The sequence below is a fragment of the Neoarius graeffei genome, chromosome 3 (assembly GCF_027579695.1).
Source record: "Neoarius graeffei isolate fNeoGra1 chromosome 3, fNeoGra1.pri, whole genome shotgun sequence".
In the NCBI taxonomy this organism is placed as follows: Eukaryota; Metazoa; Chordata; class Actinopteri; order Siluriformes; family Ariidae; genus Neoarius; species Neoarius graeffei.
The window spans coordinates 79,068,737-79,093,020 of record NC_083571.1 but is presented as its reverse complement, the minus strand read 5'-3'; the positions used below and the strand labels follow the sequence as shown (position 1 = coordinate 79,093,020).

The 24,284-nt window shown below is 42.0% G+C and overlaps 1 protein-coding gene across 2 annotated transcripts in view; it reads right to left on the bottom strand.

Moving 5' to 3' along the window:
• The window catches only part of usp46 (ubiquitin specific peptidase 46), a 48,799-nt gene that overhangs the window by 7,327 nt on the left and 17,188 nt on the right, over positions 1-24,284 (bottom strand). Inside the window, exons 1-4 of one of the 2 annotated variants that reach the window (XM_060917398.1) lie at positions 14,781-14,866; positions 14,312-14,392; positions 8,134-8,347; positions 1,831-2,069 (exon numbers count right to left, since the gene is read on the bottom strand). In XM_060917398.1, coding sequence (XP_060773381.1) covers positions 1,831-2,069; positions 8,134-8,347; positions 14,312-14,392; positions 14,781-14,804 — 558 coding nt within the window. In that variant the 5' untranslated portion in view covers positions 14,805-14,866. Of the gene's footprint in view, positions 1-1,830; positions 2,070-8,133; positions 8,348-14,311; positions 14,393-14,780; positions 14,867-24,284 lie in introns of those variants that run through there. The other variant, XM_060917397.1, reaches the window with a different exon arrangement.

Sequence of the window (24,284 nt, the reverse complement as noted above, 5' to 3'; positions counted from 1 at the left end):
GTAGATGGAGAGAGAGAGAGAGAGAGAGGAATGAATGGGGGTAAATGGAAGCCGGTACGCCAACATTCTGATATCCTCCAGAATTTTTTAATGGTCCGGAATAAATTGAATGCTACACGTTGATAGATTACTTTCTTCTACGCCCTTTTTGAGGAATGTATTGTCGGACTTAAACCAACATCTGAAGAGGTGAGATCGCTCCTTTTTTTCCCCCATTTTTGCTGGCGGGATTGGTTTTGTTTTTGGAAAGCGCACGGGCGGTGCGCGGTTTTGGTTACTGCTTCCGCAGTGTTTGGACTAGTTATAGGATTTGTTGACAACTTGCATCGGGTTCGTTACACTTCTACCCGGCGTGAAGCACTGACAGTCATGTGGTTGTGACGTCATCGTAAACAAATCCGTTCTACTCATCCAGACGACTTTGCAATGGGGCCGTTGCCAGATGTTTCCGCTCTGGGACCCGTTCTCAAAAGATTTTGTTTTGGGGCACCCAAAACGCCGGTGCCGTGTGGACGCCAGGCCGAAATGATAAACAATTTTATCAGATTCACCTGAATCCGTTGCCGTGTGGACAGGGCCTCAGTTTGCTAGGAAGCATAAAGATTGGACTCTGGAGCAATGGAAAAAGGTCACGTGGTCTGAGGAGTCCAGACTGACCCTATTCCAGAGTGATGGGTGTGTCAGGGTAAGAAAGAAAGTGCATGAAGAGATGCACCATCATGCATAGTAGCTGCCGTACAAACCTCTGGAGGCAGGGTTATGATCGGTGGTTGCTTCAGTTGGTCAGGTTGAGGCTCAGCAAAGTTATGGGGCAATAAAATGAAGTCAGCTGACAACCTGAAGGTACCGAAGGTTATCACATCAATGGATTTTTTCTTCCCTGATGGCACGGGCATAACATTAGGGCTCAGATTGTAAAAGTGTGCTTCAGGAAGCATGAGGAATTATTTTCACACATGAATTAACCACCACAGAGTCCCAACCTTAACCCCACTGAGAATCTTTGGGACGTGCTGGAGAAAACTTTACCAAATGGTTCGACTCTCCCACGGTCAATACGGGATCTTGGCGAAACATTAATGCAACTCTGGATGGAAATAAATGTTATGAGATCACATAAGGATGCTGAAACAATGTCATGGAGAATGTCCACCATAATCAAAGCTAAAAGCAGTCCAATTAAATATTAGTGTCTGAGAGACTTTTTTTTTTTTGGGCCAGGCAGTGTATTTTTAAAATGGTGCATCAACAATTTCAAGGGCGCTAGTCAAATCTGACTGAAAATACCCGAGATACATTATTGTGTCTATTCATTGCATTACAGGCATTTAGCAGATGCTGTTATCCAGAGCGACGTACAACATACCCAGAGCAGCCTAGGGAGCAGTTAGGGGTTGGGTGCCTTGCTCAAGGGCACTTGAGCCATTCCTGCTGGTCCAGGGAATCAAACCAGCAACCTTTTGATCCCAAAGCTGCTTCTCTAACCATTAGGCCATGGCTTCCCCATTTTATTCTTTGAACAAATGAAAAAACAAACAAAAAAACCCCCTACAATTCCAGAAATTCAGGAGTTTTAAAACAGTAAAGCAATTTAACACGGGGAAATGACCATGTCCCCTGATGCTGCATCTCTGATGAATCAAAACATGAGGATAGGAAAGGTTAAAACTAAAGACAGAAGGGGGAAAAAACCAACCAAACAAAAAACACCATATACTTATTTTTAGGCACCCCTTAAGTGACTAAAGGTAAAATAAATATATTGCCAGACTGAGTTCCAACTCTCTAAGAAGCTACAAACCATACAGGCAATGAAGATGAAGCTCTCACCGTCTCGCAGTTGAGGCAGCGCGTCTCATTGGTCAGCGTACCCTGGAAGATGTCATGCACCCAGGTGGATTCGGTCTTGTTTTCTGTCTCAGATTCGGCAGTGACGGCGCTTCCGTTGTTCTTCAGCCGGCCATTTTGTTTCTCCTGTTTCTTCTCCTCCTGCAGGATGTCTGCCACCGTGTTCAGCAGGTAGTTAAGGAACTCATGAGCATCCTGCTGCATGTAGTTATCGAACAGGTCTGTAGGGGGAGACAGAGCAGTGCAGAGACACGTTTTAACGACTTGCACAAAAATAGGTATCTACAAAGCAAATACTGTTATGTGTATGTACATGCAAGCTCAGCGTACAGGGTGATTTAAAAATGTGTTAACATCTCATCTCATCATTTCTAGCCGCTTTATCCTTCTACAGGGTCGCAGGCAAGCTGGAGCCTATCCCAGCTGACTACGGGCGAAAGGCGGGGTACACCCTGGACAAGTCACCAGGTCATCACAGGGCTGCACATAGACACAGACAACCATTCACACTCACATTCACACCTACGGTCAATTTAGAGTCACCAGTTAACCTAACCTGCATGTCTTTGGACTGTGGGGGAAACCGGAGCACCCGGAGGAAACCCACGCGGACACGGGGAGAACATGCAAACTCCACACAGAAAGGCCCTCGCCGGCCACGGGGCTCGAACCCGGACCTTCTTGCTGTGAGGCGACAGCGCTAACCACTACACCACCGTGCCGCCCATGTGTTAACATGTACTGGCAATATATATTTTTTTCAGTACAGGGATGTTTTTTTTGAAGGGAAAAAAAAAAGTCATAATTAATAACCAAATCACCCATATATTATATGTATGTATGTATGTATGTATGTATGTATGTATGTATGTATGGTCTGCTAACTGATTCTTTCCTGACAGAGACCAGTATTATTCATTTGCTGAGAGACATCCAGAGAAGTAGCAGAACAAAAATCTTTTCATACCCCCCCACCACACACACACACACACACACACACACACACACACACACACACACATACACCACCACCTGTTCCACATTCCACAGATACACCATATTACACAAAGACTTACTGTATGGATGCAAAGATCAGGTGCAAATTCATTACTACATCTACAGACATACCATTAAAACCGCCCGGTCACTTTTCTTACATCTTTAAACATTATTTTTCTACACAAAACAATGCACAGAGATACATTTTAAATAAAATATCTGACCTTATTGTTTTTTTTTTTTTTTAATTTTCACTGGCACAGTACTGGGATCTGGGCTTTTACACCAGCATCATGGATCTTGGGAGTAAGTGTTAACCTGTGATTACATTTGCACGGTGTATAATTGAATCATGTGTCAAGCAGGAAATTACAGCCTTGGCTTCGACATGCCGTTCTGTCTGCTAGGGCTGGCTCTTGTTTAATTGTAACCCATTATAAGATAACCCTACTATTAGTTCCAAATGAATACTCTACATTTACACCATTCCACAGGAATACACCATTCCTCTGTTGACTTGAATTTGTGCTTTGGCTTGTTATTGTGCTGGAAGGTGAAAGTTTTCTTCATGTTCAGCTGTCTAGCTTTAGCCTTTCCTTTGGTGCAAGTTTTGTGCCAAAATATAGTTTGGTATTTGGAGCTACACATGATTCCCTCTATCTTGACTACAGCCCCAGTCCCAGCTGAAGAGAAGAGAAGCATCCCCATAGCATGATGCTACCACCACCATGCTTCAACTGTGGGTATTGTGTTCTTTAGGTAATAAGCAAAAGCACATGCAAAGAAATGCTGTAAACTGAAGATGCCTTCAAAAGTTAACCATGAACTCTAAGGGCCTCTGCATGCTCTTGCGACAAGGCTTTCGCAGATAGCTTTTCGCAGACAGTTGTAATTTATCGTTGAGCGGGGAGTAATAGGCGTGCGCGATGTTATTCACCGCCACAATGCAAGGGGGCACGAAGTCGCGAAATCACTAGGAGTAGTTGGTGGGTGTGGTTAGTGGAGTGTTTATCCTCCGGTTATTTATAATGACTAGAACTGGAGTCGTATAGATGTATGTACTTCCTCACTTCCTCGATCAACCGCTCTTCGTGCTGCTCCATCTTCACTTGTGTTTTTAAAAATGGCGGTCGTGAAAACAAACCAAACCGGGAAAGTAGGGAAGCGGAAGTGCGTGTACAGCAGATGTAGAGTGGACCAATCAGAGCCCTCTTGTCTGCGACGCTGTCTGCGAGGCTTCTGCGGTGGTCACAATTTTTGGGAGGTGCGCGCAGAGCGTCTGCAAGGGGGGGGGGGGGCTATGCAGACGCCATCTGCGACGCCATCTGCAAGGACTGCGTTGTCAGCATAAATTGGCCTTAAGTGTTCCTGAGCATCTTGCAGAACCAGCCACAGTTCTATTGAAAACCTGCTAAAGTCGTATTTCCTTCTTATTTGTGCAGCAAAACCCAACAGCCTTCATTATGTTTTTGTCTGAAGAGTTGTCTGTAAAAAGTAGATGGCCTTTCTATTTCATAAAATCTGTGAAATTTAGTTCCCTATGGAATTTGGTCATTGTGATTATGTTTATTTTTGGAATATCTTAAAAACATCTCATTCTCATCTCATTATCTCTAGCCACTAAATATTAAAAAAAAAAAATTAGGCCATTCTGTGGCTGGGAAGTTATTTAATTTGACAGGATTTCCTAACAATCTGCATGAAAATCGCTCGCTTTGCACAGTCAAGCAGACAGAGGAAGTCTGTGTGCGCATGCACACACTTACTTGAGTCGTCATCTTCTTCTTTAGGGTTTTACAGCAGCTGGCATTCAGTGTTACATTACTGCCATCTACAGGTTTACCCTGACCGTGCACTGACAGTTGCATCATTCTGTTGCTAAACGAACAGCTGATCACACCGAGGTGCTCGCTGACCGCAGATGTTTATTAGTTTGGTCCTGCGTTTCCTTTCCTTTGCAACATAACGTCTTTTCTTCTCGCTTTCTGTTACTGTAGTTGGGCTTTCCGGTTTCATTCGCACACATATCCACCATTGTTCTCTCCCATTTCAAATTTGTATCCCACAATGCCTTGCGCGAACGAGGAAAGCCCACCACGTGATGCATGACGTAGTATCTTGAATTGGATCATGGTGAAGCAAGAAAAAAAAAAATAGTGGAGAATTTAGGGCCACATGGCCCTAAATTCATTAATTGTTCTATTAAAAAAAAACCTAAAAAAATTGTAAGTCTGTGATTAGAATTCAGTAGCTTTCAGTCCACTAAACAAAAATAACTGGGTGTCAGGGAAAATTCTTTTTATGACCTACACTTGAAAAATCTGAAAGGCAGTATAGCTTTAAGTAATATGCTAATTTATTTCCTGACATACAAATCTTTGTCAGTAGTATCACTTTTCTGACAAAAAAATGCAAAGTTTGGAAATCTGAAATGCTTTGCAAATATCTAGAACAAAATTTGTACTAAAAAAGGGTGTTTCAGACTTCTGCACAGTACTAGATATCTTTTAGAATTATGCCCCCCAAAAAAGTTCTACCTTGTTCTCATAAGACTGTAACATTTTTCCACATGGTTTTGGGTTGGGTTGGTTTTTCATGGGTTAAGGCTTCCATCTAGTCACCTCAACCCATAGCCCAGACTTGAAAAATATGAGAGATATGGGATCATGTCACATGCACGGAGTGAGCAGTGCTTGCCAAATATTCCTACAGCTTCTTTAATATTACTGTAGATCTCTTGGCAGCCTCCCTGACAAGTTTTCTTCTTTTCCTTCTGTCTATTGTGGAGGGAAGTCCTGTTCTTGGTGATGTCAGTGTGATGTGGTGGTACATCTACCATTTCGAAAATACTTTGTACCCATCTCCGGATTGATGCCTTTCAGCAATGAGATTCTGTACATGCTTGGAAAATTCGTTATGGATCATGACTTCAGCAATCAAATGAAACCAATGCGGTGACAAGAAAATCCTATAGAAACAGTTGATATTTATTTGGGGTTAATCAGAATCACTTCACTGCTGATAGCTGTATGATAATTACTACTGGCCATGAGTTTAACCCTCTGGGGTCTGAGGGTATTTTCTGGCACCCTAATGATTTTGGCATGCTCTGATTTTGTTGTCAATTTCAACAAATCTAAGCAGTGTTTTCAAAGTCATATGACTTTTTTTGTATTCAGCACAAGTTCAGCTACAATAATATATCTCTGTAGTGTGTGTCATGATTCTCATCTCACCTCATCTCATTATCTCTAGCCGCTTTATCCTTCTACAGGGTCGCAGGCAAGCTGGAGCCTATCCCAGCTGACTACGGGCGAAAGGCGGGGTACACCCTGGACAAGTGGCCAGGTCATCACAGGGCTGACACATAGACACAGACAACCACTCACATTCACACCTACGGTCAATTTAGAGTCACCAGTTAACCTAACCTGCATGTCTTTGGACTGTGGGGGAAACCGGAGCACCCGGAGGAAACCCACGCGGACACGGGGAGAACATGCAAACTCCGCACAGAAAAGCCCTCGCCGGCCACGGGGCTTGAACCCGGACCTTCTTGCTGTGAGGCGACAGCGCTAACCACTACACCACCGTGCCGCCCGTGTGTCATGATTGTACTTTAAAAAAAACAAAAACAAATGATGTTGTAAAAAGCAGTTTTAGAACAGTGTGTGAAAAAACATGACCTTACCCATTGTGTCGAACCATTTTGATCACTTGACGTGATTCTGTTCAGTCTTAGGAATGTATCAAGCACAAAAACTTACACCTGCTCCATTGATTTGGACAATTAACTGGCCATCACAAAAATGTATGTCCTATTGTTTTGGGAAAAAGGGTTGGCAGTGGGAGGGGTATTCAATGAGAAGGGTAAAAATTTCCATACCATTCAATGAGAAGAGTGAAAACCCGTCCCACTGCCATCTCTTAATCCCATCAGGTCAAGTCCCAATGAGTAAGGCCATGTTTTTTCACACATTCCAACACAGTTCTAAAACTGCTTTTTACACCTTCATTTATCTGGTATTTGACTTTATTTTGGTATTTAACTCTATTCAGTGTGTCTTGAAATTAACTCTTCTACTATTTTACTCAGTTCAGAGCCACAACCAACTCTGTTACACAATTACTCTGTAATTTTGCTCCCACGCCAACTTTTACTCTCTAAACTCAAAATCAAGCAAAATGAACCATTTTTGAGGAAAATACTTTTAACCCTAGAAAAACTGCTCAGTCATTTTTCCTGTGTATGCACTACAGTGCACACGCATCAACCAATCTGCTCATAATAAATAGAAGAAATATTTACACTTACTCAAGGTGATCCTTGGCTGGATCAAGTTGAAGTTTAAAAAAAGGGGGGGGGCACCACTCATCAGCAGTGTCGCAGTTCTAAAGACTGAATCGAATCGCTGTCCTGAATCATCCGAAGTGCATAAAATCCACGTCCATCTCGCAACAAGTTTTACCTCCAAATAGCCTAAACTATGGCTGACAGATTTTATCCTGTTTACGACAGGCGTTCCCACCGCGAAAGAGAAACCAATCGAAACCGAAAGCGTGAAAGTGATTATCATGCCGTTACCATGTGAATAGTCTTTTATGAATGCGTAAGTGCGCGCTCAGCACTCTGACACCAGTGTGACTGAATAAGGTGACAAGTTTTATGTTTCACCTAAATTAGGTAATTAAAAAATATATAATATTTGGCAGTGGGCACATAGGAAAGTGTAAAGTATAAAGTTTGTCAATATGTTTATCATGCTTGTATGATGAAGAACTTGCAAAGATATTTTTCTAAATACACAACCTACTCATTCTAAACCTGTCGAACTTCGTCGGTGAAGCTCTCGACCCCAGAGGGTTAAAAGTGATTGGTTAATTCTGAGCACAGACACGTGCCCCATTATAAAAGGGTGCAGGGTTATGCAACCAGGTTATTGTCAGCATTTGCCCTTGAAAATGTTTCTACTTGCTTTTTACTTGAATTTTGTTGGTTGTTATAGAACATTAAAGACAGAAAAAGATCGGATATGTTTTGAACTTTTTATGTCCATTGGAAGAGTATTGTTCATCTGACTTGCACTCAATTTTTAAACCATTTTAAAAGCAAAAGCAGATAGGCCAACTATCAACCCAACAAAACTGATCTTCCAACACAGACACCACATCATCATGACTGTATTTTAGACACATCGATATTTAAGATGACGAGAGTGCTTAATTTCAGGGTCAAATTGCAAGGGTCAACGTTGGTGCCTGTGACCGATGCACTGGCTTCCTCACCATTTTCTTTTCTCAGACGAGAGATGAACTTCTTGGGAGGGATGACTCCCACCTTCTTCTTCTGGGTGGCGATGCTGTGGAAGAGGTCAGCCAGGCAGGTCAGCAGGTTCTCCTTCTTCTTCTGTTGTGCCTTGTAGGCCAGCACGCTCTCCCTGAATGGCCTGCAGAAATACAGCGCCTGCAACACCGAGTTACAGTAGCACGTGTTCCCGAACTGCGAGAGAGAGAGAGAGAAAAATGCATATAATATTCTTAGATCAGCTTTGTGCTTTCAGTGAAAAAAAAAAATCTGTAATACAATCAGAGCTGAGGGAACAAGATGGCAGGAAGAAAGTCAGAGATAATCTTCTGATTCAAGACGAGGGCTTAAACCAGTGCATTTTGACATTCTTGTAAGAGACAAACTTGGATCAAATTTCTGTCATTTGTTATTCCGAAATAAGACAAGACTTTCTCTGACAGAAGAAATCATGACCTGCCCTAATTTACCAACAATGCAACGAGTAACACTAGTCATCATTGGCTTGGCATCAGAAAATGGATGGGATTTATGAGAGCTGCTGATTTTCTACTGATTATTACTTTCCTCTTGCAAACAAATGCATGTCCAAGAACACAGCTGGCAAAAAAAAAAAAGTTAACATTCATAAAATGCATATTAAATATTACTATACCATTGTTTTCTTTAGATAAAGCAAAACCAACTGTATTGCTAAAGCAAATATCTTTCACTAGAGTAAAACATGACTGCTGAACTTATTAACCCTACACTGTCAACTTTAAAATCTGCTATAGAAAGAGTTTCTAATTTCTAAGAGTGCTTTCACTTATGCAGTGTTTAGTTTGTTTGAATTGAACCCTTGTGCATCATTAGTGTGGTTCATTTGTGCAGGTGAGAACACAGCGGTTGAACTCTAGCACACTGCCCTAAGAAAGCGATTTGATCCCGAATACAGGAAGTGAACCAAACATGCGAATGACTTTTTTTAATAAAACATGTTCTGGAAATTTGGACTGACAAGCAAAAAAAGAAAATATAGACAGTGAATGCAAAACAGAAAATATTTTAATCTATTCATTATTATGGGTATAATGATATGCTCTGGCGGGGTGGCATGGTGGTGTAGTGGTTAGCGCTGTCGCATCACAGCAAGAAGGTCCGGGTTCGAGCCCCGTGGCCGGCGAGGGCCTTTCTGTGCAGAGTTTGCATGTTCTCCCCGTGTCCGCGTGGGTTTCCTCCGGGTGCTCCGGTTTCCCCCACAGTCCAAAGACATGCAGGTTAGGTTAACTGGTGACTCTAAATTGACCGTAGGTGTGAATGTGAGTGTGAATGGTTGTCTGTGTCTATGTGTCAGCCCTGTGATGACCTGGCGACTTGTCCAGGGTGTACCCCGCCTTTCACCCGTAGTCAGCTGGGATAGGCTCCAGCTTGCCTGCGACCCTGTAGAACAGGATAAAGCGGCTAGAGATAATGAGATGAGAGATGAGATATGCTCTGGCCACAATTTGATTCAATTCATGATACTGGCTTTAGGTTTTCAAAGTCGATTCTCAGAATATTTTGTCTAAAATTTGAATGAAGAAAGACGTATGACTGCATGGATATTTGAACACCTGGTGAACGGTTAGAGGAGCCAATATTTGAATACTCAAATCCATACGTGGTTATTTATTACACCATACATCCACATGAAATCACATGACAAACAGAAAAGACTTGCCTGGAAGTACAGTATTTTGATGCAGAGAGTCAAGTATGAAGCTTGTAGAACAAGTGAGACAATACTTTTGCAAGAACATTCAGTACCGAGTAAAAGTAAGGAATGACAACAGACATAAAACAAGATCAACTGTGAGCTACTGCTCACTTACGTATCCCCCCGCTCTCACTTACATCAGAATGCAAGCAATCGAAGGAATAGAACACTTATGAATGCTGACGTCAACAAATAATTAACCCTGAAACAAGTAAGTAAAAGAGCAGTGTTCTCCCCAGGGATTTCAAATAGCATCCTGGTAAACGGTCATTTTGAAATAGCATTTTGCTTCTTGAAATGGCGTCAAAATCCACGCTATATGTTTCATAAATACATTCAGTCAGTAAACAGGAAGTCGATGTGCGACAGACCTAAAAACGGTATGCACGGTACAGAACCCCAAGGTGAAGCTCGGTACCAAATATCAAGCAGTTGTGATTTGTAGTTGCTGAGAAAAGTGTAACGAAAATTATATGTTTCATAAATACATTGTCAGTAAACAGGAAGTCGATGTGCGACAGACCTGAAAACGGTATACACGGTACAGAACCCCAAGGTGAAGCTCGGTACCAAATATCAAGCAGTTGTGATTTGTAGTTGCTGAGAAAAGTGTAACGAAAATTTTATAAATCCACCTGATATGTTTCATAAATACATTCAGTCAGTAAACAGGAAGTCGATGTGTGACAGACCTGAAAACGGTATACACGGTACAGAACCCCAAGGTGAAGCTCGGTACCAAATATCAAGCAGTTGTGATTTGTAGTTGCTGAGAAAAGTGTAACGAAAATTATATGTTTCATAAATACATTCAATCAGTAAACAGGAAGTCAATGTGCGACAGACCTGAAAACAGTATGCACGGTACAGAACCCCAAGTTGAAGCTCGGTACCAAATATCAAGCAGTTGTGATTTGTAGTTGCTGAGAAAAGTGTAACGAAAATTTTATAAATCCACCCGATATGTTTCATAAATACATTCAGTCAGTAAACAGGAAGTCGATGTGCGACAGACCTGAAAACGGTATACACGGTACAGAACCCCAAGGTGAAGTTTGGTACCAAGTGGCTATGATTTGTGGTTGCTGAGGAAAAGGGCGTTTCGGACAGACAGAGGTAAACCAGTATACCCTCCCTGCTTCGGAGTGGGGGTATAAATCAAGCACCTCAGGTTTGCAGCTTATTTTACACCAGATGCTGCTCTCTTATGGAGCACATCCACTGGCTGAGTAAATAGAACATAGAAATATCTGTACTGACCAGGGCTGTGCGATATGGAAATGCATATCATAGGACGACAGAAAATTGTACATTGATAAATATTTTCTTGGATCATCACATTGCCAGTGTCACAAAAGCCACTTTTCAGCAGCTGATTTGTGTCATTAAGGTTGAAGAGAAACAAACAAACGACAAAGAACCTGTGCCTATAGATAGTTTTCACTGACGTCACGGCATTCTGGGGAAAGCCCTCCAGCCGCCATCTTGTGGGTCAAACAAAACGGACCATCGCCATTACCAGCTACGTTATCCCGGACGAATTTATGAAGTTATATAGTCAGTTTTCTAAAATAAAGATCAATGTCGGCAAAATCAAGCAAACAGAAGTATATAGATACATTAGACGACATCTCACGACAACGGTATGCAGCCAAACTGGCCTTGATTGGGGGAATTGGCCCCTACGAAGTGGACAAAGATGCATTTTCAAGTGACTATGCAGGGCTGCCAAAGCCTGAAACTGCCAAAGCCTGCTCCAAAGCCTGAAACTGACTTCATCAAACTTTAAAGGCTGTCTGATATATACAACTTTATATATTCTACAGCGCGCCTTTTGGCGGATGCCGCCTTTTTCACGGCTGAATCGCGCAGATCCGATTTTTTTTTGGGGGGGGGGGGGGGCGTTGGAGTGTCTGATTATAATTTCAAAGTAAATTCTGTATTAAAATTACTAAATAAGCAAATCCGTTACAGTCCATGAAACATAGGAAGTATAAGGATGAGAAAAAAACAGTTTAAATCGGAAAGCTGTGCAGCTTCGCGCAAATGTGCGCAGCTTTCCGATTTAAACTGTTTTTTACTCATCCTTATACTTCCTGTTTCATGGACTGTAACAGATTTGCTTATTTAGTAATTTTAATACAGAATTTACTTTGAAATTATAATCAGACACTCCAACGCCTCCCCTAAAAAAAAAATAAAAATCGCATCTGCGCGATTCAGCCATGAAAAAGGCGGCATCCGCCAAAAGGCGCGCTGTTTGCATCCCTGGTTGATTAAACACAAATCAAATCATACAGAATAGACCTAAAATGTTTTTCAAAAATGACCCTTGCGTGAGTGAAGTGACAAGTGTCAAATAGAAACGTGACAAACGAGCGATATTAAGTGTACATTACAATGTAAACGTACACTCAGCGGTTCCAGTTAGGCATTCTCCAGAGATTGTTTACACGATGTTTTGGTTTCCAAAAACAAACTTAAACACAATTGATTGTTTATTTAAACAACTTACCACTTATAAAATGATCGGAGCAGACTTTGCTCTGTTTGGAAGGCTGATAATCCTTGCGATTGATTCTCGCAAGCCATAGATTTCTCCTTTGTATGCTGAGTTTCTTTGTTTGCTCGCCTTCGTGCTCCTGTACAGTGGGAATTCCATAAAAGCTCCGCTTGACTTCATCATCTGACCTATTACAACAGCCGTGAATACAACAGGTGTGCACCATTGCTAACTTTAAATAGCCTGCTTGGGTTCTTTTGAAGACTTTGTACTCGTACGTTACAATGTGTGCTCAGTGACCCGTACGGTAAGCTTGACCCACAAGATGGCCGCCACTAGGGAATCCCCAACTCTGTGACGTCATGTGCAAACTATGTATAGAGAGGTACGTTTGTCGTTTGGATTTCTGGAGTTGAATAGTGTTTTAATATTTACTTTTTCACATTTTGTATTCATATCATTCCCATTTTGACAATAGCCGTTTTTCCATTAACATGTTTAACGCACAATAGCGAACTAAAGAACGAGTAATGGAAACGTGAATTTTGAAAAACTCATAGTGCGAAAAACGTTTTTACTCTCGCATGAGGTGACTTTTCAAACGTTCTGATAAAGTAATATTTCGCAAAATTGAAATGGAAACATTTTTCCACAAATACAGTGCTGTGCAAAAGTCTTAGGCCCCTTATTTTTATCATACAAACTTTGTTACAAATTTCTGACAAATTTTTGACTTCGACATTACCGAGTCAGTACAAAAACATTTTAGAGTCTAAATGTTCGTTTTCCAGCACAAAATTAAATGTTACAGAAAAAAAAAAGTTTGTATCTGAGCAGCATATTCCATAAGAGAGCACTTTTCAGATTAAAAAAGAAAACATAATGAAGGCTGCTGGGTTTTGGTGCAAAATGAAGAAGCGAGTGTGACAGTCAAAGTGTCCAGAAGAACTGGGGCTGCTTCTGTAAGACGCTCAGTAAAACCTACAGATCATTTCCTTATCAAACTGCACTCACTGTACCGCAGGCTACTATTTTTTTTTTTTTTAAATTGACCGTTTAATTTATTATGGCTTACTGCTGTTTGTTTAAATGTTGAAACATTTCATTTCATTATTTTTAAGCCATTTTTGGTCTACAGCATTTCTTACATGTGCCTAAGACTTCCGCACACTACTGTATTTGTTAATAATCATAATTAAAAAAACAAACAAACAAAAAAAAACCCCATCTCCCCACCCCGAACCACCACCAAGCAGAAGGCAAATCGTCCGTTCGGTTGAAGATCTTCAACAACCCTGTCAATTTTGTAAAATCTTCTCCCGTTTATCGTAAATGCTGACCTACTTCTCCCGGGAACAGGGCAAAGCACCCTGTAGTGTTCACTAAATATGTAACTCCTTAATTGGGGCTGTAATGAGGCTTTGCTTGAGCGTCATCCAGTGAAAAGTTCCAGTGTCAACCTGACCAAGAACAACATGTAACCATCCTGCAGCACCTCATATCTTTTCGTCATTTGTAAAACACCCTCATAAACACATGATAAATGCCCTCATGGAAGAAATACAATACAAAACGGTTTTCCAGGTCTTAGATCTTAGAAATCGTGAATAAAAGTCAGATACTTTTGCAAACAATACAGCAGAATAGTCTTGATAGTGAAACACTGCATCCAGTGCGATTTTACATGTTTTGTTGAGAAGTGTTTTTTTTTTGTGGTACATGAGCTTGGAATGAATAAACAATACAACATGGTAGACATGGAGAAATAATATCTTTTTTTCCATACAGTTCTTTTGCATGCAATGTTTTGCCTTCTTGGGCCAAACACGGGCATGGTCTACAAAACTCCTTTAATTGCTTTGGCTTGTATACAAATATGCGACTCAACCAGAAAGCTTTAGGACTGAATGATACTCACATTGACCAATCCAAAGTAGTGTTCATTAATGGGGAACTGCTCTGGACCAATGTCTTTCTCCAGAGCAGAGGCATTGGTGCCCTACAGAGGGAAAAAGAGCGAAGAGATAAAATCATCAAGTTATCAGTATTAAAATCACAAGCAAAAAACCATTTAAGCATCATTTTTATAAACACAACACGCACAATCTTGCATAAAAACTCAACTGAAGCTGGAAACCGAGATTAGACGATGAGATGAGGAAAAATAAAGCCAGGCCACTAAAAACACGAGTCTGTGCATACGCCAACGTGACAGCAAGTACACTTTGTTCCCAGTCTGCACCATTTGGACTTAATGGTGTCAGAAAGAAACAAGTGCGACAGCAAAGAACAGCCTGTATTACACAAAGCCTAAGAAAACACTCCGTTAGCCTCAGCAAGCAATAGAAATATCGGAGTAGCTGATTTTGCCAAGCTTATATATTTACCTCCTCTATCTGATACGTAAGCATGCCATACAAACATCCATGAAGAGAAATATTACATCCTGAGCTCAAGTCACGTATTTAACGACTGCCAGTCGATAGCGGTTAAGCCTTCTGAGGAAACTGGCTCAGACTCTTGTGACTTTACAGCAAAAGTATTTGTAGCTGGCGGAGTTTTAATAGGCACAGTGTGTTCTATGAGAAGAAAACTATCCATAGTTCATAGCTTACATGCTCCTGCCCAATTAAATCCAATTCCTTCATAAGGAAAAAGAAAAAAAAAAATCAAATTTTAAGTTGAAAAAATGCAATAGAAAAACATACAACAAAATTCCAAGTTCTTGTTTAGGAATGTTTAGGAAATGTTAAACTCCTAAATGAATTTAATCAGTTGTTTTTCCACTGTTATGTTCCAGTTTGGGGTGGCACGGTGGTGTAGTGGTTAGCGCTGTCGCCTCACAGCAAGAAGGTCCGGGTTCGAGCCCCGTGGCCGGCGAGGACCTTTCTGTGTGGAGTTTGCATGTTCTCCCCGTGTCCGCGTGGGTTTCCTCCGGGTGCTCCGGTTTCCCCCACAGTCCAAAGACATGCAGGTTAGGTTAACTGGTGACTCTAAATTGACCGTAGGTGTGAATGCGAGTGTGAATGGTTGTCTGTGTCTATGTCTCAGCCCTGTGATGACCTGGCGACTTGTCCAGGGTGTACCCCGCCTTTCGCCCGTAGTCAGCTGGGATAGGCTCCAGCTTGCCTGCGACCCTGTAGAACAGGATAAAGCGGCTAGAGATAATGAGATGAGACGTTCGAGTTTGGTGACGGGTACCAACTAACATCTGCTTCCTTTGAAGCACCTTTCCGAACTGCTGCATCACAATGTAGCTGAACACTCAGAGGAAAGCGCTATCCGCCCTCTTCTGCATACATGAGAGTGTAATGTCATCATTCCCAATTTAGCATTAAACTAGCAATCTCCTTAGGACAGGGCAAACACTTCTGTTGTGCCACTTAGGAGCCCATTGTGCAGTCATCAGCACTGTCGCCTCACAGCAAGAAGGTTCTGGGCTCGAACCTCAAGGTCGACTGGGGCCTTTCTCCTTGGAGCTTGCATGTTCTCCCTGTGCCCGAGTGGGTTTCCTCCCACCGTCCATCGACATACGAATTCGGTCAGCTGACAACTCGAAACTGTCCGTATACACTCACCGGCCACTTTAATAGGAACTTGTTCTTAATTCTAAGATTCCTGTTATTGGCTGCACGAGTGGAACCCAGTGTGGTCTTCTGCTGTTGCATGCAGAGATGCTTTTCTGCTCACCATGGTTGTAAAGAGTGTTCATACGAATTACTATATCCTTCCTGGCAATTCAAACCTGTCCAAATCAGGCCATTTTCCTCTGATCTCTCTCATCAACAAGGCGTTTGTTTCCACCCACAGAACTGTCGCTCACTCAGTGTTTTCTGTTTTTCGCACCATTCTGTGTAAACTCTAGAGACTGCTGTGTGTGAAAACCCCAGGAGATCAGCAGTTTCTGAAACACTCAAACCAGTCCATCTGGCTCAAACCAACACCCATGCCACAGTGAAAGAAAGTCACACTTTGAGATCACAATTTTCCCTCCATACTGATGTCTGAAGTGAACATTAACCGAAGCTCTTGCTTTGCGTCTGCATGATTTAATCCTTGTGTCAAGGGATTGGCTGATTAGAAAACGGCATCAAACAGCGGGTGGATGGGTGTTCCTAACAAGTGGCCAGTGAGTGTAGATAATGGATGGAATTTTTTTCTCATATTCCATTGGGATCCAGTCCAAATATTGTTATTATGAGGATATAAATAATCTCCTACCAGATTATTATGAAAAACATTTTTGTGCAAATTGCATAACTGTCAACCTTTTACTTCCAACAAGATCTGGTCTAGGGGCGGTGGTGTAGTGGTTAGCGCTGTCGCCTCACAGCAAGAAGGTCCGGGTTCGAGCCCCGTAGCCGGCGAGGGCCTTTCTGTGTGGAGTTTGCATGTTCTCCCTGTGTCCGTGTGGGTTTCCTCCGGGTGCTCCGGTTTCCCCCACAGTCCAAAGACATGCAGGTTAGGTTAACTGGTGACTCTAAATTGAGCGTAGGTGTGAATGTGAGTGTGAATGGTTGTCTGTGTCTCTGTGTCAGCCCTGTGATGACCTGGCGACTTGTCCAGGGTGTACCCCGCCTTTCGCCCGTAGTCAGCTGGGATAGGCTCCAGCTCGCCTGCGACCCTGTAGAACAGGATAAAGCGGCTAGAGATAATGAGATGAGAAGATCTGGTCTATTCGCTGAGCACGCTTACTGTGCTTGATCCAGCAGCAGCGCCTGTGCATTGACAAGCTTGCACGGTGTAACTGTGCTTGTTCTGCTGTTTCACAAACAGCACATGCAGTAAATATAAAACGTCTACACACCCCTACTAAAACTGCAGTGGGTTTTTTTAATGTTAAAAAAAATAAAACCAAGAAGAATCATATCAGATCTTTTTCCAAAAACAGAAATATTTAATGGGGGGGAAAAAGAAGAAACTTACAATAACCTTGCTTAATTGTGCACATGGGGCGTGTGAATGTGCTCAGAATTAACCATCACATTCAAACTCATGTTCAAATGTCATTATCATATCATACACCCATCAGTGAAGTGATTCTGATGAAGCCCAAATAAAGATCACCTCTTTCTGTAGAATTTTCTTGACTTCATCGGATTGCTGCAGTGCTGTAGTCAAGTCACTAAACCTCGAGTCCGAGTCCAGTCTCGATTCCCCAGTGTTCAAATCCGAGTCAGGTCCATTATTGATCAGAGTCAAATCCGAGAACAAGACTCCGACACCGTTTGACAGTGGCTGTTTTAGCGCCATTAACATTAGTTTGTTCCTGAACATAACATATGAACAGGTGAATGTGCATTCTTTTTATCAGGGAGTGTGAAGTATTCTGTCAGAGATGGTTGTAAGTGCAGAAGGTGTGTTTATTAATACAAGTGAAGACAGGTGAACAATCCAGAACGGCAAGCAAAATCGTAAAACGGTGAAAGAGGCGCAAACAGGCTATCGTAGACTCGGCAGAATCAAAGATGAGAAGCAGAAAATCAGGGATCAGGAACCCAAACAAAGAAATAAGGCTTGGTAACATGTCAGAAATGCAACTCAATACTTCGCAAAGTAAGCGTGTTTTCACAGTCTTTATATAGGTGCGCTGATTGCGCCTTAATCCTGTGCAGGTGCGAGTCGTTTGCGGCACACGCGCAAGAGTCCACTTGGTGCATACGCTGTCCAGAGCGCACCCGGGAGTCTCTCTGATGCACGTACCACGGTGCGCAGGTGCGACACTCCTACACAAAATCAGTACAAAAATTAATGCAGATATAAAGATCTTCTGCCAAATTATTATGGCATGGTACAAGAAATAAATAAATAAATAAATAAAAATCAGAGTCCCTGTCTCCAATTTACGAGTCCAAATGCAGTTAATGCACGAGTCCAAGTCATCAGTGCTGAAGTCCAAGTCGAGTCACGAGTCCTTAAAATTAGGGCAGGAGTCGGACTCGAGTACTACAAACCTGGATTGCTGAAGCCAAACAACTTTTGAAGCATGTACAGGATCTCCTTGTCAAAAGGCATCAATCAGAAGAGGAGTACAAAAGAATTTGGCATAACCCAATTCTAAAAGAAAGATATGCTTGGCACAAAATACAAGATAGTTTATTACCTAAATATCACCATCCACATGGTGAAGCATGTTGGTGGCAGCATCATACTATGAAGCTGCTTCTCTTCACCTTGGACTGAGGCTCTAGTCAAGATAGAAGGAATCAAAGATGACTCCAAATACTGTACATACTTGCCAACTTTTCAAAATTCTCATGGGGGAGAAAGTGCGTGAACGACATTTTCAATGCACGGTTGAAACGATAAAAACAGTGGATCCCAATTAATTGCAAACCATTTGAAATTTATACAATTAAAGGAGTTTTTGAATTGTTGCTATTGTTCTATCAGTTACTATAGGTTATGGGATTCATGTATCAGGCATGAGAGAGCTCAGAGTGAAAAATCTGAAATAATACTCATCTTGAATTTTAATATAATAACAATGAAAGGGAAGTCTTAAATCAGATTTTTAGCTGAAAAATCTCATGCCTGAATATTGTATACATACGGAGACCCACAGAAAATAACACAAGTGATGCTTTAGAACAGACCTGGGCATTTTACGGCCCGCAGGCCGCATCCGGCCCGTTGGTTCATTCTGACCGGCCCGCGTAAGGTTAATTGGAAATTACAAAATAAACGTATTTTTCTAATTTTACCTCATGCATGGACTGAATGTGCATTGCTTTTATTTTGAAGTTGTGTTCAACAAAAACGCAATGCGTGCGACATGAACATGACTTTTTTTTTTTTTTAACTACTTCCGTAATTTGTCCAGACCAACCACAAACTTGTACGTCATCCTTCAAACGGTCCAGCCAATCACATAGTGTGACGTCACCAGCAGGCACCGGAGCCTGAGCCCATCTGTAGATCTGATACCTACACCAAATCGACGTTGTTGCGAGCAGGTCACAAGAAGACTTTAGCCCCCCAAAAGAAGAAGGGTACGGTAGATGCTGAATGCAGGGCTTTCAACAAAACATGGACTGCTAAGTATTGGCTCTACCTACATATGTGAACAAACATTTTCAGTGATGAAGTTTAACAAATCCAGGTATAGATTCTCTCTGACCAATGATCATCTGTCAGCTGTGCTTCGCATCTCCACCTCAGACATTCAACCTGACTCTGATGCGCTCGTTAAAGACCAACAGAGACTAGATTTCTCTCACTGAACAAATAAAAAACTGAAAAACACTAAATGAAGAAGTGATTAGACTACAAATGTGGGCATCATTATTATAATATGATGCATCTTGCTTGATATTTGGAGTAGAAAGACAATATTGTGATGTCTTTATTGTGTTTTGGGGTGAATGTGACTGAAAAAAAAAAAGGTACAAACGTTCACATTTTGTTAATCATTGTTTTGGGAAATTTGATTGAATAAATGACATTTTTTTGTAAGGCAACCTCGTTTTTTCCATACTCTTACCAGTCTTAGCAGCTTGTAAAAACAATGTTATTTACTGCTTTATATAAAGAAATACAATTAATATTATGCAGAATTTAGTTCAGCCTTTTGGTCCGGCCCTCTACAAAATTTTCTGTTTCTCATGTGGCCCCATGGAGAAAATAATTGCCCACCCCTGCTTTAGAAGAATATTTATAATTTCTTAAAATAGTCACAGTGAATGAAAGTATTATTGGATTGCATCAAATGTGTTTTCCTTCTGTAAGCTCATGTAAAAATACAGAGAACTATAATATCATATATAAATTAAATTTTAATAAGATTTGACCAAAATAGTAACAACTCAATTAAATAAATACTGCACTGTCTTAGTACTACTAAAGTGCATCTCTCTCACGAAACACTTTCCAACAGAATTTTTAAAAAGCACTAGAAATGCTATCAAAATCCTATCACAATGCATCAGAGGAATTTGCTCATTTGCAAACTCTGAAAGTTTTCAAACAAAATTTTAAAAATGGCACTATAAATACTACCATACTATCAAATCATACTCCACAAAGAAATTCACTCGAATGCAAAATTTTAGTACGACCAAAATACACTCACTAGTAATCTTTCACTTAAAACATCAAAACTCCATCAAAATCAATCACTTTCCAGATAATTCACTTGTAAACTTTCACTTAAAACTTTCAAACATAAATTCAAAATAGCACCAAGATACTACCACACTATTCAAATACACTCACCAAACAAATTCGATAGTTACGGCCACCCGACCCAGCGTTAAACATTTTCCAACTGAAATAAATTCGAGAGACCTGGATGTAAACATACAGACTTCTAAACTTTGACCTGTGCAGTCAGTGAATCGCTTGCCTTGCAAAATGCGTTAGTCTGGCTGGTCAAACATTTGCTTATCCATGGAAATTCATTCTCCCATGCAACCTGGTATTTGCATTCATGTTTTTGCCGTTTGGTATTGGGTTTAGTGGCCATGATGAATGACTGCTTGTAAAAAATGTCGGACAGCCTGGGTGAATCCTACATTACGGAAGTGACTGTCGTTCTGTTCGTTGATTGGTTAAAAATCAGTTGACGTCAGCAGTGTTTCTCATACGATTCTGATTGGACATAATCGGGAGTATTTTTAACTTGGTGGTAGGGATTTCCCCAAACTGGGAGATTATCCAGTTTTTAACAAATACAATCGGGAGGCGGGAGACGGAGGCAAAAATCGGGAGCCTCCCGCCAAAATCGGGAGGGTTGGCAAGTATGCAAATACTGATACGTTTTGGCATAAGATCTGCAGGCATCTATTAGACCAGGAGTTCTTAACCTTTTCTGCTTTAAGGCCCACCTATTCATGCTTGTAACGAGTCGGGGCCCATTAAAAAAGATCCCCAATTATTTTGGTTCATCTATTCCTTGGGTGGCCAACCCGCGGCTCGCGAGCCGCATGCGGCTCTTTGCCCGGTGTCATGCGGCTCTTACGTTCATATCGAAGTTTGTGTTTGTGGTTTTTTTTTTTTTATGTGCGTGTGCGCTTTGCTTGAGTTCAGTATAGTATTTTCGTCAAATGCATCTTCGCTTTGCTTGGGTATATTACGGTATTTTCAGGTCATGTCAAATGCGCATGTGCGTGAGATAATCGCTAAGTTTTTGGGCAAGGTGTATCTTGTGTCAAGTAGCCTCTCAAAATGGCAATGAAAAAATGCACAGCAAAACGAAAATATGAAGACGAACATGGGACATTTTTAACAGAGTGGAAGAGTTTATACTTTTTTGTTGAACGTAATGGCAAGCCATTCTGCCTTATATGTCAGTCGTCATTAGCTCATTTCAAAGCTTCCCGCCTCCCTGAATAAGCAAGGAGCCAGATATGCAACACTAATTGAAAACCTGCACGAAAGCTTTGTAACCCGGTTCCGTGATATACAACTGAAAAGGCCACAGATTACGTTCCTCGTCGACCCATTCAATGCGGAGATGGACTGTTTGAAAGCCCCGCTTGTCACAGATGAGGCTGCGGCTGAGTTGGAGATGATCGATCTTCGTGAGGAAGACCAACTGAAACCTGTTTTGAGGGAAGGCACCATTGAGTTTTGGAAAAGTGTGCCATTGGAAAAATACCCGAATGTGAAACGGGCTGCGCTTAAGATACTGTCAATGTTTGGGTCAACATACGTCTGCGAGTCTGTGTTCTCTACCATGAAACACGTGAAGTCAAAGCATCGTTCTGTTCTGACTGACACCCATGTGAAAGAACTGCTTCGAGTGGCAACGACGGAATACAAGGCAGATTTGAAGAGGATTGTTCAAGGCAAGGAATGTCAGAAGTCCCACTAAGCAACATGCATAGTAAGTGCACACAATATTGATTGCTGTAAATGACTGGCCTGTGGTATTAGTACTGACTGAAGGAGTAAATTTCTCTCATGTTGGCGTGTGACATTTACTATTAATCTGGCTGAGCAGAGATGCGTGCTTGAGCGTGTGTGTCTGTGAGGGAGGGGGGGCGATATTCATGTGCGGTCATGTGTATGGTGCGGCTTTTTTTGGTAATGCCATGAGTCCCACTAAGCAGCATGCATAGTAAGTGCACACAATGTTCATTGTTAAAAATGACTGGCCTCAGCCTGTGGTCTTAGTACTGTAGGAGTAAATATGTTGGTGTGTGACATTTACTATTAATCTGGCTGAGCAGAGGTGTGTGTGTGTGTGTGTGTGTGTGTGTGTGTGTGTGTGTGTGTGTGTGTGTGTGTGTGTGTGTGTGAGTGAGAGAGAGAGGAAGGGATGGGTGATGTTCGTGTGCCCATGTGTATGATGTGGCTCTTTGCGGTAATACAATAAAAAATGTGGCTCTTGGTCTCCCCAACTGGTTGGCCACCCCTGATCTATTCTATTAGAATCTAATAATCTATTGTAAAGTGTATTAATGGGATGCAACATCACCCCCTGTTACAGATGGGAGCCCAGGAATTAAATAAACACAATAAAAACAAACTATTTTTAATTGTAGGTATTGTATTTAAAACTGTATGGATGTGCCAGAAGCCAAGCCATGCATACAGGGCATTCTCAGTCAAAAGGGATTAATGATCCAAAAGTGGAGTCTGGTCAATTAACACAAGAACTTATTGCCATGTTTGTGTACAGCAAGCAAGCAAGTTATTAAAACCAAGAAGTTCACTCAAAAGAAGTGGATATAGAAACCACTCAACGGGATTAGATCCTTACACGCTAACAAAGAAGGATTTTTCCTATGATTTGGAAATGTATCCATCCGTTGAGTTCCCCCGACATCTCAGACTACCAGACATCGTTCTACACGGTCAAACAGATGAAAACCTGGAAGAGCATGGAGAAGTACAACTTTTTATATGTGACTGAGTTAAAGATCTGGGGATCAGGACACTACAAGGTAGACAGATCTAATGCCGCTTTTCCACTACCAACGCGGCTGAGTTGGGCTGAGCCGTGCCGTGCTGAGTTGGGCTGAGTCGAGCTGAGTGGGGCTGTTGGAGTTGCATTTCGACTACAACCGCGCTGAACCGTGCTGGCTGAAAGTGGGTGGACACATTGGGTGGAGTTAGCGAAAGTGGGTGGACGTCACGTGATGTCGTTAGGCGGCGCAAACAGTGACATCAGTGATCTTTTAAGCGGTAGTCTCACGACCCGAATAGTAAACAATAAACATGGAGGACACGGAGTCATTAGTGTTGCTGGTCTTGGTGCTGTAGCTTGTTGTCACCAACAACGCCAACAGATACTGGCAAGAGCGTATAGATGAGGCGAGGCGCATAAGTCTTCAGAAATTCTCATAATTCGTAATTCTTCTTCTTCCGGGTTTACGGTGTTTACAGATCCCAGCGTGCTCGCGGGGCGTGTGTGGGCATGTGAGGACACTCCTCCTCACCAATCAGTGCACAGGGGAGTGTCTCCTCACGCCCCCAGCCCCACTCGGCTCGGTTTGGCTCGCTTCAGCCCTACTCCAAAACCGTGCGAGTTTTGGGAGCTGAGTCGGGCTGAAGCGAGCTGAGTCGTGCTGTTCTGAGGTAGTCGAAATGCGAGCCGTGTCGGGCTGAAGTGAGCTGAAAAAGGGTAGTGGAAAAGGGCCATATGTACAGGAAGAGTGTTTATTAGCAGGCGTGATCGTTACAAAAATGAAAGCAAAACAGAAAGCAGAATCATAAGGCAGAGTATTTAAACAGTGTTATAAACATGGCTAGAAACAAACATGACCGTGATAATGATAATGCTCCGCAAAGCCTCTGCGAAAACAGTGTCTGTATCTGTGTGTGCTGATTGCGCTCAAATCACTATCAGGTGTTTCCCATAATGACCGGGTCCCAAGAGTGTGCACAATACGCTCCGTGAGCACGCGTGGCCGCTCAAGCACCCAAAGGCATGACAGTCAAGTGTT